This window comes from Perca fluviatilis, chromosome 11 (assembly GCF_010015445.1).
Source record: "Perca fluviatilis chromosome 11, GENO_Pfluv_1.0, whole genome shotgun sequence".
Classification (NCBI taxonomy): Eukaryota; Metazoa; Chordata; class Actinopteri; order Perciformes; family Percidae; genus Perca; species Perca fluviatilis.
Genome location: NC_053122.1, coordinates 27,958,746 through 27,978,251, shown reverse-complemented (window position 1 = coordinate 27,978,251; position 19,506 = coordinate 27,958,746). Strand labels below are relative to the sequence as shown.

Here is a 19,506-nt window from a genome sequence, read left to right as displayed (position 1 = left end):
GAAACATTTAGAATCAGAATCAAAAAAAGGGTTTATTGTCACAGTAAATTACACTTAGGTTTGAATTTGCCTTGGTGATTGGTGCATACACAAACAAACAATTTCATCTGTGATTGTCTAAACTCTATTTCCCCCTACAGTCTCAAAGGTCATCTTTAGGTATGGTATAGCATTCATACTGTAGCTTGTGGGTATGTGCAGAGTTAAAAGCTGAGCCTAACTATGCAGGCCCTGCTGCATTGTGTTAACCATGTATTAATGGTTGCTCAAACATAGCTAAGAAATCAAGTGCTGAGTAACATTTACCTTCACAAAGATGACCATGTCCCAGACTGCTTTGACCAGTATGATGTCAGAGCGACACTGGCGCAGTTGCTTGTAGTCTGGGAAACTGACCTCAAAAAGATCAGCTGTGTCCTGCAGCTTCTTCATTTCCGCCTCCATCACCGCTACAGCTCGATTAGACTGGAGACAGAGACATTTTGATACGCTGTGGCTTAAAACGGTAATGTTTGTTTTGATTCTATTAAATTATACACTTTTAAACTTAAATTTTTTTGAATCGGTAGTAATAGTGCTTACCTTATCAATTAGTTTATATTGCTCCTCCACATTGATCTTAAAGATTGGTTCAGTACGAAACTGTTCTCTGAACTCATGCTGCTTGACCTGAAATGTGAGAAAAAAACTGCACACTCAGGATTCGTTGAAGCTGCAGTTCCTATGCATATATTTCTCCATCTCTATATCTATTACTGTGCACACTAGGGGGGGTTGTCATATATAATGCAGGAAAGAAAGTGAGAAGGTTTATGTGTCAGATATTGAGGTCTTTGTAAGCGGTTGCCACGCTGACATCCTACGCCACACACACAGCCTCACCTCAAAGCGGACACATTTCCTGCGTATAACTGAAACTTCATTTGATTGTAGTGGTGCCACTTCATGTTTAACAGTGAACGCGATTTTCCTCAGACTCGTCCACTTCTCCGGCAGCTCCTGTGTTTTGTGGTAATCAAGTAAAGCATGTCATGTAAGGATAAAGAAATATACATAGAAGTCATGGAAATGTGTGTGTTTGAGTATTTGGTACACACTTCTAGCTGGGTGTAGACGCTCTCTGGCAGCTGCTGTCCGTAGGTCTTGAGGAGCTCAGCAGTAGACTTGAGAGGTTTGAAGTGCTGTTCGGTGCTGATCTGCCGGTCTCGTATGGCCATGAGGTGTCCCATGATGTCCACGAGGCCTGCATAGTCGCCATCTGACACCTTGTTAGAAAGACCATGGGCCGTGTCCTGGACAAAAGAGGATAATTCTCTCACGCTGTGGGACAGAGAGGAAGGAGGATGATGTAAGGGTTAAGGCTGGGTAATATGGAGAGAATCAAATATCACAATATTTTTGACCAAACACCACGATATTGATATTGCAACCATATTGTAGGGTTGATTATTGGTGCTTTCACAAAATATTTACACAATGAGATTTTTTTAAATAATCATCAGTAGTGTGGATATAATGACTAAGTGGGTAAAGGCAAATAATAGAACAGCTACAGCAGTCTGGTAAGTTCAGAAAATGACATCACTTTACTGTAATGCAGCCTTTAAAACCAGGAACACTAATGTCAAATTACTATACTCAAACTGTAAGACAATATCCAGTCTTATATCATAATGTCGATATAATATCCATATATTGCCCAGCCCTAGTAATGGTTCAGAGTGGGCAGGACTGGCACAGGAAAAAAGTCTCTTCAATAATGATATGAAATAAAAAGAAATTCTTTGTCACCACTTTGTCCCCTAAAGCGTTCATTATACTCGCCATTCTCGCGCGACAGTGTGACGTCATGGGAGCGCCGTAACCGTTTACACTCGCACGTGGTGGTTGTGACACTAGTTGCAGTCTTCTCCTGAACAGAGGTGTCGCTAATGAGGAAAGGCTACCGACTTTGCTATTTCTACGGACTAGAAGAAGAAGAAAAAGGTAAACAATGGCAGAACTGGCAGCAGCATTGACGTCAATGTCAACAGTGGCTAAGATGATATTGGAGTCAATGGATGAGGAAGAACAGCTGCTTTCGAGCCTGATTGCAAAGAAACGAAGAAAAAGAAGGTGGAATGTTGGTCCTTTGAATAACGGCAGACATGAATATGGTGAGTTCAATATCCTCGTGAAACAAATGAGGATGATAGACGAAGGGAAGCACATTGAATACTTCAGAATGTCTGCAAAACGATTGGATGACCTACTTCGTCGGATCAAGCCCTTCATTCACCATAAAAGAACTCATCTTAACCCAGTAAGTTTGCAGTCACTCTGAGAGTCCTGGCATCCGGTACCAGTCAGAATGCAGTTGCAATTGGCGCACTTGCTCGAACTCGTCCATGCTTCCTGTTTCCGCTTTGTCATGCACCGCTGAAAAAAATAGAGGGGTGCACGACGTCTTGTCGCGCACTTTAAATCCTGGCGCGCCAGCGAGATCTACGTCATTTTGACGTCACATTGTCGCGCGACAGGTCGGGAACGGCGACTGTAAAGAGGCCTTTAGTAGGACAGTTAAAACTGATTGCTTTTAGGTAATAGCTTTTGCGATTGTGGGCCTTAGAAAACAGTATAGTAGTGTAATGTATTTAACAATGTCTGTATTCTTTATTTTCAGGTAGTTCTTATCCATTTTTGTATTTGTAGTTGTCCATTGAGAGTGATTGACATATGAATCTGTTGTGTGCGTGCGTGTCTAACCTCTGGTTGACGTGGTTGAGCAGGTGCTCCTTGAACATCCAGCTCCATCTCTTGATGACATTCATCAGCGTGTGCTTGAAGGGTCTAATATCGAGCTGTAGCCAGCCACAAAACACCCTCCTGTCCTCCATCTTGCTCACCCGTGTATACAGAGACTCAAACAGGTTGATCTGGAGCGAGAAACGGTACAGTGACTCAGAGACATTGGATCTAAGAGAAGAAAGGACCAGAGAATGTGAGGCACACCTGTTCTTTGAAGTTGTCCAGGGTGGGTGGGTTCTTTTTCAGCTCATAGTCAGCATACAGCTCGGCTTCCTCTGTACTTAACACATGGCCGTATAGCAGGAACTGCCTCATAAATTCAGACCTGTGAAAGTTGAGGTAAAAAAGACGAAGGGGATGTTTATAATTGTTTAAGTGAACAAAATGAGGCACGAGAACCTACAGTATATTTGTGTATTTCAGTAGTGAAGCAATTTGATAAAAGTAAAATAAATTGACAGAGAGCCATACACTTCTGACCTGTCATCAGTCCAGAGGTAGCGGTAGCTGGCAAACGATCCCTGATATTCCCTGACCTAAAAAGCAACACAATCATTTACAACCGTAAGCATCATAAATAAGCCTCCATGTGCGTACAGAAAACAAACACTTACCTTAGCGATAGTTGCGCGTGCGCGTGAGCGGATCACATAGCACATCTCTGACAAATCCTCCATTTCATTTATGTCGCACTACAAGATGAAGAAACAAGATTGCATAAGACAAGGGTGTGTGTGTGTGTGTGTGTGTGTGTGTGTGTGTGTGTGTGTGTGTGTGTGTGTGTGTGTGTGTGCAGATTTGTTTCGGTGTATGAACATACAATCTCATCTGTATGTCACCTGATAGTTATCCAGCCGTTGATGCTTTGCCACTCTGGGAATGAAGGACGCCATGCTGGTGATGTTGGCCACCATCTTATCCACAATATCGTAGAAGTTACCACTGTGGCTGAAGTCCAGCGAGGGGTCAAAGGTCATCTCATTGCTGTTGAGTACCAGCCGGATCTCAAACAGTGGTGTAATGCGCTGGGCTGCATCTGTGTTGTCCATGAGGTACTGCAGGGAGCAGCGGACTGCACTGGAGAAGCCCGTCAGGATCATACGGTCCACGTAGTCTGTGTAGGCCTGCCACTCACTGCTGTCCAGGTCTGTGACACCGAGCAGAGACTGGCTCTCCTGGAGGACGGTGGAAAAGTGAGTGGGAGTTAAGTCAAAGTCAAAGTATCTTTATTAGTCTCCCCAAGGAGAAATTTGTTGTGGACACTGGGAGAAATTGCTGCAAGAGTTACAATAAAGACACACAACAAGCACAGGGTTAAAACAATTAAAAGTCAAATGTACAGTAAACATTTTCACTACTCAAAGAGCTATGCAAATTGCAAATTAACATTTTCTATACTTGTGCAAAAAAGCCATCTTTCCTACATTCTTATGTTCTCCCATACATGCCTTACAAACACTCATTCATACTTCCATAAGCATCCATGCATTCAGTCATAAATAAACATTGATTTATCCATTCATAAATATCCATACATTCAGTTATAAATATGCATTCACTCCTCCATTCATATCCATACATACAGTACATTCAGTCACAGATATACATGAATGAATTCATAGGCATACATTTTAAAAGGGAAACAAACTGTAAGGATTAGGGCTGGGTACCGTATTCTCTACTTTTTAGGCACCGACCAAATTGCCTCCTTAGTATCAAGTATCGAAAAATGTCTCATCATTCAACACCCAATTTCAGTAGAAAAAAGTGGCAGGAGAGCTTCTGGTATCCTTTTAACCACCGGTGCTCATGGAAAGGAATAAAGTACACGGTAAGGAGGAAGAATTATGACTAAAAAAGTCCATAGAAAAAAAAATTTCCAGGCACTTAACGTTGGTTACAAATGATAAAAAGGCCTTTAATTAACAGGGCAAGACATAAAAAATACACCAACGTGTATCGGCTTGAGCCTTCCTCAAGATTTCAATACCTAGGGAGCAGATGTCATCAGCGTCAGTGAGCCAATAAGCATGCAGCATGCTTCTGCCAAGATCTAATGATGCTGTTGATTGGCTGTCTAACGTTACACATCGTAGAGACGCAGAAAAAACTCTACGTTACGCAGAGACGTTGCTGTTTTTTTTGTTAAAATTGATTTGATAAAATTGATATTGAAAAAAGTGTCGTTCAGGAACAGGTATCGAAGTCACGGTATTGGTATCTTTACCGGTATCGACATTTATTTGAATGATGCCAGCCGTATTAATAATAATCATAGATATGAATAAGAGAGAGCTCTGTAGTGTTCAAGTCCCTTTTTTCCAGCAAACAAAAGTAAGGTGAGAAAATATACCTGCAGCAGTTTGTGTATTTCCTCCCCTGTACTGGTGATGAGAGCGTGCTGTTTGGAAACACTCTCATTAATGTCAGAGAAGATGAGGAGGGTCGAACCACGACTCTTTCTGGTGATGAAGGCACGATGGCTGAATTTCCCCATAAGGGCCTGGATGGTCTCCACATTAGCTTTACTCTTCTGGACACGACTAGAAATGCTCTGGCGATAACAAAAGAAAGGAACTATTACAGCCAGTAATTATATTCCCTTTGGTTGACAGCTGCATGTAGCTTTTTGTTTCAGGAGTGTTTGCTGTAATTGAGGAAAGCTGGCTTGGACCACATAAGGAGCATGCCAGGATTCATCCTACAATGACAGGCAGCAGTTTCACAGCATTGTTTGATAGGACTATGCTATTGAACAAACTCTAAAATAAATATTATATTAGAGCACAGAATGCAGCTGACAAAGGATCTTTTCTCTAAATATAGCAGAATAGTGTGAATATGCTGCAAAATAGTGTCAATGTATCACCCATGGGAAAAGGAGAGGATTTTTCTGTGTCATGGTTAGGGTTGGGTACCGGAACCCGCTTCCAACGCAACCGGTAGGAATCGGACCGGATTAGAGCGCAAATTTCGGTGCCTCATCTTGGATCCACCTAATGTGTCGACTGAAATATTTTTCCCTCTGTCGCTCCGAAACGGACGTAAAAATATCACACTTTCTCTGTAGTCTACCGTTAGCTAGCTACCATAAATGTAGGCTACTTTTAAAATGCCATATTTTCCCTCTGGGCTCACCAAAATGGACGTAAAAGCATATTAACCATTCACAGCATGTGATCACTTGCTCTGCTAGTCTATCGTTAGCTAGCTAGCTTTAAGTGCATTTAAAATGCCTTAAGCGAAGCGGTCGAAAGCGTGGCTGTATTTCACAGCCAAGGATTCCGACATCGAAAGTTACTTGTTAATAGTGTAGTTGTTATTTATTGTTAAATTATTGTAGTTGTGTGTTAGGTGACTTAGGTTTACTTATTATATATTTAGGTACTTTAAATCGTTAATATATTGTTAATTAAATAATTTTCAATTTAAAAAAAACTCTATAAAAGAGCCTTTCTTTGATGTAATTTTTCAGTTTTTCAAGAATCGGTTAAGGAATCGGTTAGGAATTGGAATCGTTTTAAAAGTACCGGTTTGGCATCGGAATCGTAAAAATCCAAACATACCCAATCCCAGTCAAGGTACTTGCCAAATTCCCTTTGCATGGATGTTAATAGTGTGAACATGCTGCATAATAGTGTCAACAAAATGTACTGGAAAAAACAACAACGCACTAGCATTAGACTTTGCACCTGTCAGACAAGAAACACGTCAAGTGTTGAGTACCTTGACCAGGTCTCGTGTGCTCTGGATGTAGTCCCATAGGTGGTCCTGAGCCCAGCTCAGCTCCCGGAGGGCCGGGTCCAGCTGCCGCCTCGTCCCGTCCATCTCCTCTTTCACCAGTCCCAGCTCTACAGCCAGGATGGTACTGTGGAGCTGGTTGTACCATTGGGTCACCAATGTCAGTGTCTGCGTGTACTACAGGATACAATGCAGCGTTAACTAGGGCTGCACAATATGTTGCTCTTTTGCTGTTGTTGTGATTAACAATTTTAGATTTTTTTTTAAACAACATGGCCTGCACAGCCGGCATTTCATGATGATACTATTGGCCGTCTTGAATTTAAATGAAAAACTTTTTCTCTTTCAAATGTGACAGGGGATTTTCGTCATTTTGGGCAGCAGAATTTGATGTTTCGGCTAGCATTTCTACTGAAACAGTCTCTGAACCGTCGTCGCTCGCCTGAGCCACCTCCATCAATCTCCTACAGAAAGACTTGGCGCCATGGCTGGGTTGGTTCAGTGGGTAGAGCAGGCGCACATATACTTAGAGGTTTATTATGCCTCGACGCAGGGGTCCAGGGTTCGAGTCCGACCCGTGACGATTTCCTGCATGTCTTCCTTCTCTATCTCCCCTTTCTCACCCAGCTGTCCTGTCCATTAAAAAAAAAAAATGTCTTTCTTCCTTTCGGTTTTCGTTAGTCAGTTTTTTTTTTACTCAGTAACGGATGGGATTTGGAATGTAGCGAAATACAATACTTCACTCAAAACGTAATCAAGTACATTTTAAATTACCGATTTAAAAAACTACTTGAAAAATACAAAATACATAACGAAACTACTCAATACAGTAACGTGAGTACATGTATTTCGTTACTTTCCACCTCTGCATAAATCATACAACTCGCATCATGAACACATCCCCTTAGTCATCACCACCCACCCAGACAAAAATCAAGAAAAGATGACACAGTAACTACCAATATCCCAAGACCAGTAACACAATAGACCATTAACTATACACCACATAAACATAATGTATAAATGACAACACCATAAACCCATCATATAGTCTTTCCCCAGCACAAAGCTTCATAGAAGCCCTCCAGAAAGCTCAGGTACTTTCCCAATTTTTAGTATTTACATCCAATCTGGCTAACCGTTTATATGACATTTTTTCAAACACTGCCAACCTAGCTATCTCACAAGCTATATCATCAGGATATATCATTCTTTTATCGTCATCGCAATATCAACGGGTGCAATAAACACATCGCGAAAGGCTGTGACATATCGCGAAAGACGCTCAGAGATTTTGTGTTGTTAATTAAAAATATATATATGTAGAAATCTGCACTTTAAAATGAAGCCGTCATTCTTTTTTTAGTGGTGCCTTTTATATTCAATTCAATGTTCAATTTGTTCAATAAACGAATGTTGGAAATGATTTCCTTTCATTTGTTTCAAAATCAACGAGCAATTTGTAGTATTTTAGCAGACTATTGATATACTGTATTAAAACAGCAGAAATGCAGAACTGAGCACACTTTAGTATCTGTTTATTTATCGCAAGTAATATCGTTATCATTATTACTCTGATCATTTTCAACATATTTCACAGGTCAAAAGAACATTCACAGCCACATAGCTCACAATTATAGCTGTCTAACAATATATCCGATGCAATACTACAAGCAGGGCTGCAACTATCAATTATTCTCCTTGTCGATTAATCTGTTGATTATTTTCTCAATTAATTGATTAGTTATTGGGTCTACAAAATGGTGAAAAATGACAATCAGTGTTGCCCAAAGCCCAAGAGGACGTCCTCAAATGTCTTGTTTTGTCCACAACTCAACTCAAAGATATTCACTTCACCATCACAGAGGAGTGAAGAAACTAGAAAATAATTAACTAGAAGCTTAGTTCCCCACCGTGTAGAGACTCTCCCGTTTGGAGTAGAGATGGAGAGCTGCTTTAGGAGTGTTTTGGTTCTTCAGAATGCCCAGATACTTCACCTCCCTTAGCACTGATGTCAACTGGAGACAGGCACAGGGAGAGAAGAGGAGGGATGTAATAAACAGTTGGATGAATCCAACGTTGCAGTTCATTATTTTGTTGCCTTTCACCGTGACAGCATAAATCTGAATAGATGGGCTCAGCATCTTAAAGTGGAGAGCTCATTAACATTGAACAAAGTACCCACACATACACAGCACATTAGGAAAAACAACTCACACTACATCCGATAAATTGTTTATCCCTGGATTATAGTGCCGGATTTTGACGTTGCTAGTTGTACATATTCATTGCTGCTTGCACTTTTGACTTTGACTTGTTTCTTTGATGTGATGTTGAGTGCATTTTGTGATTTTCTTTATCTGTTCCCATACTGTGGTTATTGCTGCTTATGCAAAATAGTCCCTCTGTTTATTGCAATCAAACCGCTTTTGCTACTTTTGGTTATTTGAGACACACTAGTTACTTGAATGCTAAGAAAAAAAATAACGTAGCAAATAAGACAGCTTTTATGAATTTAGTGCAGGCTATATCAATATCACATTGCAGCAGAAATTGATATTTACTGTATATATTTAAATGATTTCACCTCTCATTTGTGGTGTGAACTTAGTCCCGCTTTGCCAGACCCTCCTCCAAAGCGCGCTGAAGGAGGGTCTGGCTACTCCACATAGCATTCGGGGATGGGAGGAAAACGTGCTCTGGTTAAATGGCATTTTATTTTAAACCAACCAGAATCGTCATGGGTGGTGCTAAACTCCGCACAGAGCCGCTGCAAAATAGTTGTGCGAGAGAAAACTCAGATTGGACAGATTGGACATATAATCTAGCTAGCGGTCTGGATTTACCCTGCAGAGATCTGAGGAGCAGTTAACCATAGTCCTCAGAAATCCACCAAATTTAAAATCCCTACACAAAGAACGCGAAGGATATAGACTAGTGTAAACGCAACCTTAACATGATTAATTGTGGAATGACTTGTATAGATAGATACATACCTACTATAAATGAGTTCACTGTATGTACTGTAACATCCATATTATGTGTTAGTAGGTAGGCACACTTCTGCTCCAATTCTAGCCCTGATATACCTCTACACGTAACACAATTAGATAAAGTCTAATTAGTCTATTGCATCTTCTTTGTGCTTACTGCAGGACTGAAGTTGACCTGGAAGAGGCCCGTGTCAGTGTCCAGTGTGAGCAGTGGTTCCTTCAGGTGGGTTTGACAGATTTCCTCCAGGCCCTCGGTCCACTCTGAGAACTGCTCCTCATCATGCTGGTCCAGAACCTCCAGAACACGCTCACACTTTTGAAGGACATCGTCCGCTTCGGCGCACCCCAGAGGCCTGGAAGGGAGAGAGAGAGGAAGGGAGGGGAAAAAAAATCCAAAGAAATATAAAGATAAGTAAAAGTATAAATGTCATCGGTATCTTGTACATGTTTGACAAGTAAACTGCAGTCTTGCAGCGTGGTACGCTAGAATTCTAGTCCAAAAAATAAGATTTACAACATTTCCAAAAACCTAATGCCTATTTTACTGAAAGGGCAACTCCACTGATTAGACACATCGTAGTGTATCTACGGATCTTGTGGAGAAACTACTGCATATCATATCTGAAAAAAAGTTGTATAAAGCCTTTTGTGGCTCCAGAGGGAGCTGTGTGACATCTCCATCTCTCAAATGGTGTCGCTAACGTCAGCATCAGTTGGGGCTGAAGTTTGAAAAGGAAAGAATTTGAGATAATCGTGTCTGTGTTCGTCCGTACATATGGGCAAGCTGGCAGAGGTTGCTCCTGTTAGTGAGGATGCGATTTCGAAGCTCCTGCGTCCATTTGAGGTTTCCTGCCACTGACGGCATATTCTTCCCCAGCACAGTACAGCCTGACCGCAGCTGAAACACAAAGGCTGAATTACTTTGGCTGATGTCTGAGTCATTCATTACTTTAAGTTAACACACTTTCCAAAGATGTTCATAGCAGACGTTTAGCTAAATTTGTGAATTATGATACCATACCGTTTGTGTCATATTAAACTAAGACATCCCTGTTATGACATCATTTAGTGATGTTGCTGGCTCTAGTCGGATCACACGGCTGTCTTTTTGTGTATTCTGAAGTGTGTCAATATTCAAATGTCAAAAAGTCAGTTGAGAATATGTATTTCTGTTCAACCTCTCTTACCCCGTTTCTGTGTTGATCAAGTATAAACTGACAGTGGTCTACTTCCTGGTTGAACATGTCCAACAACACTTTGTAGTTAGGGGAGAACAGCTGGTGGATCCTGGGTCTCTCCAGCAGGGTGCTGAACATCTTCAACAACTAGAGAGGACACAAAAACAACGCAGACAGTGTTCAATATAGAAATTGAGGTATGATCTCCGAAAATATAGTTCTGATTAACGTTGGAGATTCCCTGGCTTTTGATCTAAGCCACCAACAAGTTGAAAATGCCCAATAACGTCCACATACTGCTCAGCTGCTCATCCATGTGATTATAGTATGCTAACATGCTAAACTTGTTCTTCTTACACAGATACTTAAAAAAAAAAGTGTAACTGATCAACACCTTGTCCCCGAATGACCTGGAAGTATATCACTAAACACAGTAATGGGATTTTTGAAGGGGTCCAGGTGTAACAGACATACCTTAAAGGTTGAATTAAGGTTTTTGGAGTGCTGGAAGGCCAGATTGAGGACAGTTCCCAGCCTCTGGTCAAAATCTCGGTTCTGCTCCATGAAACGCCTGTAGTGACGCACAAAACCCTGGACACAAGATGGCATTAGACAGGAAATACATGGATATTTTCAATCCCTTTCCTGATGAAAAAGCTTTGTGTCCACTTATATATTTTCGGCAATTTTTTATTCCATTCAATTTTCGGCGCAGTACTACAAGTTCTCTATAGCTCAGTTGATCAGTATTGGCTGGAATAACACACACTTGCGAAAAAATATATTGAAACACAAATCAAATTCTGATTCGTTCCAGTCTCGATTGGCTGAGTCACACTGGAAGCTGTCGTAAAATAGCTGTAAAATATCTAGCAAATTAAATAAAATTGATGCACAAAGACTAATAACGACTCTTGCGTGTTGCTTGGCAACTACTTTGCTCTGCTAGTTTTCAATTACTGTACTGCTGTGCAGAAAAATAACATCTAATTGTTATTTTTTATTATTTGGCTGTGCCTGTCAATGCCACTTACAAACTGCTGTGAATCACAGCCCTTTGGGGCTTAATAATTACATAGATTAGATTAAATTAGAACTTTATTGTCATTGTGCAGAGTACAAGTACAAAGACAACGAAATGTCAGTTTGCGTCTAACCAGAAGTGCAAAAAGAGCATATACGTGATATACGAGTATAGACAAGTGGTGCATAGACAGGACATGAAATATAGTGCAGCGCAGACAGTAGTATACTGGTGGTTTAGAGTAATATAAATTCAATACAAATATGTGCAGTGTATTTGCAGTTACCTTATAAGAGCAGAATAAATATTGCTATGTAATATGAACAATGTATGAACAACATGTACAGATATGTGCAATGTAGTAGCAGTGACATTATAATAGTAGTAAGGATAATATAGATATATGCAGTGTATTAACAGAATATATTATAAGAAACAGAATAAACATGGATATTCAGTGTGAACCATATAGACAGATATGTACAGTATGTACAGCTATGTGCAGTGTGGTAACAGTACATCAGTACATAGCAGTGTGATATTAAAGAAAACTGTAACAAACAATTTCACTAAGACTCACATCGTTCGTATAGTCCAGGGGGTCATATTTGCTCTCTCTGAGGGCCCTCCAGCGGTCATGAAACTCCTCGCTCATGCTGAAGACCATCTCACTGAGGACCTTCCCTCGGGATCCACCCAGTTCAACCTTCTCCAGTTTCAGAAAGTCCAGCGCTGTTGCAAAAAGCTCCTACAGATGAGAGGAGAAAAGCCGCTGATGGGTCCGGGTGACAGGATGGAGGTTATCACTTTCTGTGGGGTGGCGATTTTGTACATCGCAACAATAACACACAAATATACATTAAAGGTCCCATGGCATGAACATTTCACTTTATGAGTTTTTTTTTTAACATATATTAATATGAGTTCCCCCCGCCTGCCTATGGTCCCCCAGTGGCTAGAAATGGTGATAGGTGTAAACCGAGCCCTGGGTATCCTGCTCTGCCTTTGAGAAAATGAAAGCTCAGATGGGCCGATCTGGAATCTTCTCCTTATGAGGTCATAAGGAGCAAGGTTACCTCCCCTTTCTCTGCTTTGCCCGCCCAGAGAATTTGGCCCACCCATGAGAGAGATACATCATGGCTTTCAAACGAGCAAAGTGGCAGTTGGTCAAGGCCACACCCCCACCCTCCACCTTGTCTCCCCCTCTCTCATCCTCAATAGCTACAGACAGAAATGGCAAATACTAAGGAAAGCTCATTGTGGGACTGGCTCTAGTGGCTGTAATTCTGCACCAAGGCTGAATTTCGGGAAAGAGACTTAAGATTCAGTATTAGGGGACCACTGAGGCTTAAATAAAAGCATCCAAAAAGCAGCATGTCATTGGACCTTTAAACATGAATATACAGGATTTTACTTGATGTATTGATGTTGGGAATCATTTCTTCTTTAGGCTTATTGTTGTAGTATTTTATTTTAGGAATAACAGCCAGGTGCTCACATTTCTAATCTTCCTTTAAAACCAAACAGAGCTATACTTGTCAACCCATGCACCTCGATCATGAGCAGCCTCTCCATGATGCGGTCTGACCGCTGGAACACAAGCGTAGCCGGAAAGTCCCACAGCTTGATGTCCTGGCTGTGTCTGTAGTACTTGGGGATCCGCTGTCGGTGAGTGTGAAACAATTGCTTGAAGGTGCGCAGAACTGAGACGGTTATCTGGACTCTCTCCACCCCCTCCTCAAGCTCCATCTTAAACAACTCTTCGGGGATGAGGTAGGCAAAGGCCTGGATACAGACGCACAATCATATTCAGAATACAATAGATAGATATTCTGTCTCCCTCTCTTTCACACATACACAGAAACGTATCACTGTACCTTTTCAATGATCAGGTTGCAGAACTCCTGCAGGAGGACCACCATGCGTTGTGGAGTGCAGTAGTATTTGGAACGGCTCCAGATGAGGCAGAGTGTGTGGAAAAGAGGAGGCAGTAGAGTGTCTACCTGTGGGAAACTCCTCTCTTCTAAGCTGCTGATCACTCTCCTCAGAGGGCGCAGATACAGATCTATATCCTCTGCTTCCAGCACCGCTATGGTATTGACATACAGAAGTAGTAATGGATAACATGATCCTAATAGGGGGGTAATTTAACAGAATTCAAATCATACAGTTGTGTTGTTAGATTGACCATTTCTAGCAACAGTGGCAGTGTGATTGCATAGTGACTGTCAAAATTACAAATAGATATGTAATTTGAGACAGGGCACATAGAAAAAAAACACGATATTTGTGCATTTGATGAATGAAGACATAATAATAGCTGTATGTGGATCTGTATCTCTGGTTGTAAGTGCAACTAAATGAGAGGTTGGGCTGCGAGAGATTAGTAAATTTATTAATTAATTAGCACTGATAAATGATGAGTAATGCCGATCTACCCTCATTGACTTTGAGGCAGATGTCTTTGAAGGAAGAGTAGTAACTGCTGTTGACTCTTCTCAGGATCTCCATGATGTGTTCCGCTTTGGGGCTCTGGATCTGAAAACAAGGACATTGTAGTAATAATAATATAATACATTTTATTTATATAGCGCTTTACATGGTACTCAAAGACATTTTACAGTAAATCCAGCACATATAACACATTAAAAACAGATAAGCGATAAAACCAACACACAGTAAACAAGCATATTAAAAGCAATTAAAAACAATAAAACCAGTAACTATCAGGTGAGAAATTAAGACTATTGTGTGTGGAAAGCTAATCTGAAGAGGTGTGTTTTGGGGGGGGGGAGTAGGGGGGTGATTGTGGCGGTGGAGCAGGTCTGTGAGGTAGGAAGGAGCCTGGTTATGGAGGGCTTTGTGGGTGAGGAGGAGAACTTTAAACTGGATGCATTGGGAAAACAGGGAGCCAGTGGAGGTTCTGAAGGACGGGAGTGATGTGATCACGGGAATGGGTGTGGGTGAGGAGACGGGCAGCAGAGTTTTGGATGTACTGGAGTTTATTTAAGGCTTTTGCAGGTGAACCATAGAGGATGCTGTTGCAGTAGTCAATTCTGGAAGTGATGAAGGCGTGAATCAAAGTTTCGGCAGCAGAGAAGGTGAGTGATGGGCGGAGACAGGCAATGTTTTTGAGGTGAAAGATGGCAGTTCTGGTTATTTGGTTGACAGTGAGTTGTTGACAGTGAGACCGGAGTTATGGGTGTTCTTTGTGAGGGATTTCGGTTTATTGTAGTTGAGCTGGAGGAAGTTGGTTTGCATCCAGGTTTGAATATCGGTGAGGCAGTTGGTCAGGGTGGAGGATGTAGCTGTGGTGATGGATTTGGTAGAGATGTAGATCTGGACATCATCGGCGTAGCAGTGGAAGTGAAGACCATGTTTGCGTATGATATTTCCGAGTGGCAAGATGTAAAGGATGAAAAGGATGGGGACCAAGCACCGAACCTTGGGGGACGCTTTGTAACAGAGGAGCAACGGAGGAGGTGCAGTTGTTGATGTGTATGAACTGTTGTCTGTTGGTGAGATAGGAACGGAGCCAGGAGAGTGCGGTGCCACTGATGTTGAGGTAGGTTTCCAGTCGGGACAGGAAAATGGAGTGGTTGATGGTGTCGAAGGCTTCAGTGAGTTCAAGCATGATAAGAATGGTGAGGTGGCCAGAGTCAGAGGAGAGGAGGTCATTGGTGACTTTGAGGACGGCTGTTTCAGTGCTGTGTTGTGAGCGGAATCCAGATTGAAATGGTTCAAACAGGTTATTGGAGGAGAGGTGGGTTTAAATTTGAGCAGCGACAACACGTTCCAGGGGCGGGGGGGTCGGTAGATAACAGTGTTGACGAGTGGACTTGGAGCAGAAAGTTTGGCTGGGATGGAGACGGTGGTTATTTTAATGTCCTTTCTGTGAACAGTGAGAAGTGCGTGGTTTGTCTGTGTGGGTGAATCCTGTTGGTGTGATCTGGTTGAGTGAGAAGTAGTCCAGGGGTTTGTGGCAGGTTTCAGTGATGCAGAGGAAGTCCAGTTTGTTGTCAGTAGAGAATTCATTCAGGATGAATTTTATTACGCAGGGCTATTTTCAGATGATGTTGTTTTGGAATTAGTTGGGAGGACTGGGGAAGGGGACAGAGGTTGAGCAAATTGGCATGCTGTGAACTGCTGTGTTGACATGATGACAAAATACGGTGTCCATAGTGAAGGGATGCAGTTGGACGATGAGAGGTGGTATGCAGTGACGGACTGGGATCAAAAAACGGCCCTGACATTTGCAACACACCGGCCCTATTTTTGTCAATAACCTAGCTTGGAAATTAGTAACTCTGCCTTCCGAGTGAATCTTTCCACGCACCTCGCACCTCGTACAATCTAGAATATCTGTGGCTGCATGCATAAAATAACTTCATCAAAATTAACCAAAGACATATTATCAGTAGCCTAGTGGCCAATAGGGGTCCATAGGGGGCGGCTCTTCTGGCATTTGCCCAAATTCCAGATGGCCGGTCCATCACTGGTGGTATGTGAATAGGCAGCCAGAGCGTTTGTTTGGAGGACGGGGTGGTGACATATGGGGCCACAGGGGGGAGCTGGTGAGGGTGATCGATCTGGGAGAGAGAAGAAGAAGAAGACTGCGCGCGGGAGGGGAGCATATACTGTCTATGGAGGAGAGTTGGGGCGTGTCGTAAGGTATATAGCTTATAATATACTGTCTATGGTAAATAGTCACGCACGAGGGGCCGACTGTACAGCGAGCTGTAGGTTGACTGCTAAAAACGAGCAACCGAGTCTGTTTGGGTGAACTCCACCAGGCCTATAGAAGGAGCGACGGTTACACAAAAAATGTAAATTGTCAATGAAACCAAAGTTGTGGGAATGACAGGTGGACTGAAGCCAGGTGTTGAGACTGAGAAACCGGCTGAAGCTGAAGCGCTCTGAGTCATGGAGGGACAGAGTTGGTAAGGGACCACTGATAAAAACAGATTTTCCACAACTTTTGAAAATAGTCTTTCGTCCGTTCAGATTCCCGACGAGCTGTGTCATTACGGCCAACGTGTAGCCTACTAGGACCCGGTTTATGGAGGAAGGAAGTGAGTGCCGCAGCCCGGGTAGTTTGTTAAGCAAAGTCGGAACCGTGGCTCCAGGAAAGCGTGTGGTGGCATTAAAGTAATGTATGTTCCTAATGATGCTATGGCCCACTATCAAGGTGGTGGGGGCGAGGAGAGGGAGTATGAGAAGGCTCGCTGCTTTTATAATGATAACTTTTTGTTAACATTCTTGGGAACTGTGTAAATTCAATTATATGTTTATTACTGGGGTCATTAGTGGACTGTATGCTATATGCAAACACATTTGAGGTCTGTTGACATTTAATAATTCTGGCCTTTTAAGCTGTGGACTCAACATCTGGTCTTTAGGAATAACAAGAGTCTCATATCCTGTGTCTATGAATTAAACACATCTATTACTGACACTTTGAGAACTGCAGTTTCAGTTTACTATTTGAATTGACTGCACCCCCCCGGCCAACTTGTACAGAACCAGTGTCATACTTGTGACTGGATGCCCAGCAGGTTCTCCCTCTGAGCGGTCCAAAACTGGAGCTCCACGTTGGGCCCTGGGTGGTCTCCCCGGAGCAGCACCATACCAGAGTCTTTCTTCAAGACATTCCATATCTGTCCAGACCACTGGACTATAAGAGTTTCTATAGAGTATAACAAGCCACGGTCCAGTGGCCAACCAGAGGCGCTGAGGGAGACAGAGAGTGGGGGGGATCGGTGTGGGTAAAAATGGCAACATGGTCTTTGGATGATGAAAGTACAGTAGGCAAACTATAAAAATGACTATAATATTATTCTAGTTGTAAATCAGTCTAGTCAATTTAAATCTCTGACAAGATTTATTTTAACAAAATGTTATTTCCTTGCATTAGCAACTTACACATTTATGACATGAAAATAGTAGCTTTTATGCTACCGTACATTAAATCTAGCTGTCTATATTATGCAATAGCCCAGTGTGTGCTTCTCCACAAGGAAACTTTAGTACACGTTACTTTTATAAAAGCTACATGACAGATGCATACATTTGAGACATCTGCATTGATGACATTACCAGAGCTAACATTAGCGTATCTGTTTAGCCAAACTTTCACAATCCGCAGGTCAACTGACAACACTTACTGCTGTTTTGAAGATATTTTTCCTTAAGATTTGTCTTGACTTGTGGAGTCAATGGTTTTGACCATGAATGTACAATAACACGTAGGCCTAGTGACAAGTAAACAAAGATGGCGCCCGGAAGTGGCCTTGCTTTTCTCATTTTTGTTCCGAATCCTTGCTAGTTTTGAAATCTTATTAAATATCAAGAAATACAATGAGCTGTGAAACTGATAGTACATTTTATTTTTACCATATATTTTTATTTTGTTGCAGTCATGATAGTCTATATCCACAATGTTCCACTTCTGGGATTGCTTGGAAATTCCGGAAATTCCTTTTCGCCCAGATGTCCGGTACCTTCTGCATTCTTTGGGTTGGCATTTTAAACTCCGGTGGATTTCTGAGGACTATGGTTAACCGCTCCTCAGATCTCTGCAGGGTAAATCCAGACAGCTAGCTAGACTATCTGTCCAATCTGAGTTTTCTGTTGCACGACTAAAACAACTTTTGAATGTACACGTGTTCCACCAAAACAAGTTCCTTCCTGAGGCTATTTTGCAGAGGCACCGTGGCTCCGTCCTGGTTTAAAGAAATGCCAATAAAGCAGAGCACATTTTTCTCCCATCCCGGAAGTTTATTTACAAATCCTACTATGGCCACGCCTAGGGCTGGGCGATATGGAGAAAATCAGATATCGCAATATTCTTGTCCTAATACCTCGATATCGATATTGTGGCGATATTATAGGGTTGACAATTGGTGCTTTAACAAAATATCTTCACAATGAGATTTAAGATAATCTTCAGTAATGTGGATATAATGACTAAGTGAGTAATGGTAAAAAAAATAGAAGAGCTAGAACAGTCTGGTAACACAGAAACTTTACTGTAATGCAGCCTTTAAAACCAGGAAAAGACAACACTTAAGCCATTTACGATATCACAATTTCCAAAATCTAAGACGATATCTAGTCTCATATCACGATATCAATATAATATCGATATATTGCCCAGCCCTAGCCACGCCCTATGAAGCAGCTCGATTGGTTGGGGTTAGGCATTGACCTCGAGTGGTTAAGGTTAGGATAGCTGATTGGTCAGGGGATAGGACCTGTACAAATCGGGTTACGTTACCTTGCGTAAGCATGGACGGTCTTGGCGTGGCCATAGTTAGATTCGTAAATACGCATCCCGGAATACTGTGTGGACTAGCCAGACCCTCCTCCGCAGCACTCTGAAGGAAGGTCTGGCAATGCGAGACTACTGTATTAAGACAAGCAGGTATGTCAATTCCGGCTACTTGCTAGTTGAACGCCGAACCATTGATGAGAAGACCAAACCACTGCAAGTCTTTAAACGGGCTAATCTGAATGAAGGAGCATTTAACGAATCTGGAAATGCGGTGAGTTTCCTCCAATGGCCTGTGGCCAACATGTAACTAGGAATAAAGACATGCGTATTACATCTTGACTAAATGAACGCACTCCAATGGAAAATCCACATTTAGCTAGGCTGTTAGCCACACACTAACCTGAGTACAATGTCCTGAGGCCGTGCCCTCTCCACACACAGTGGCAGGGGCAGCAGTGTCCGCCCCTCGGCGCGGCCTCTCATAGTCACCACCCTGTTCCTCAGTTTCTC

General features: G+C 42.1%; 1 protein-coding gene across 1 annotated transcript in view; it reads right to left on the bottom strand.

Moving 5' to 3' along the window:
• dnah9l (dynein, axonemal, heavy polypeptide 9 like) overlaps window positions 1-17,350 on the bottom strand; it is a 64,345-nt gene extending 46,995 nt beyond the window's left edge. The window contains 21 exon segments of the mRNA XM_039814528.1: window positions 307-465; window positions 583-669; window positions 883-999; window positions 1,098-1,320; window positions 2,746-2,915; window positions 2,992-3,112; window positions 3,268-3,323; window positions 3,402-3,479; window positions 3,627-3,962; window positions 5,141-5,341; window positions 6,514-6,705; window positions 8,442-8,546; window positions 9,679-9,874; window positions 10,295-10,419; window positions 10,709-10,846; window positions 11,174-11,290; window positions 12,304-12,471; window positions 13,275-13,508; window positions 13,601-13,812; window positions 14,162-14,261; window positions 17,258-17,350. Of these exon segments, the coding sequence (XP_039670462.1) occupies window positions 307-465; window positions 583-669; window positions 883-999; window positions 1,098-1,320; window positions 2,746-2,915; window positions 2,992-3,112; window positions 3,268-3,323; window positions 3,402-3,479; window positions 3,627-3,962; window positions 5,141-5,341; window positions 6,514-6,705; window positions 8,442-8,546; window positions 9,679-9,874; window positions 10,295-10,419; window positions 10,709-10,846; window positions 11,174-11,290; window positions 12,304-12,471; window positions 13,275-13,508; window positions 13,601-13,812; window positions 14,162-14,261; window positions 17,258-17,350 (3,228 nt within the window).
• Between the last annotated feature and the right edge of the window lie 2,156 nt (window positions 17,351-19,506).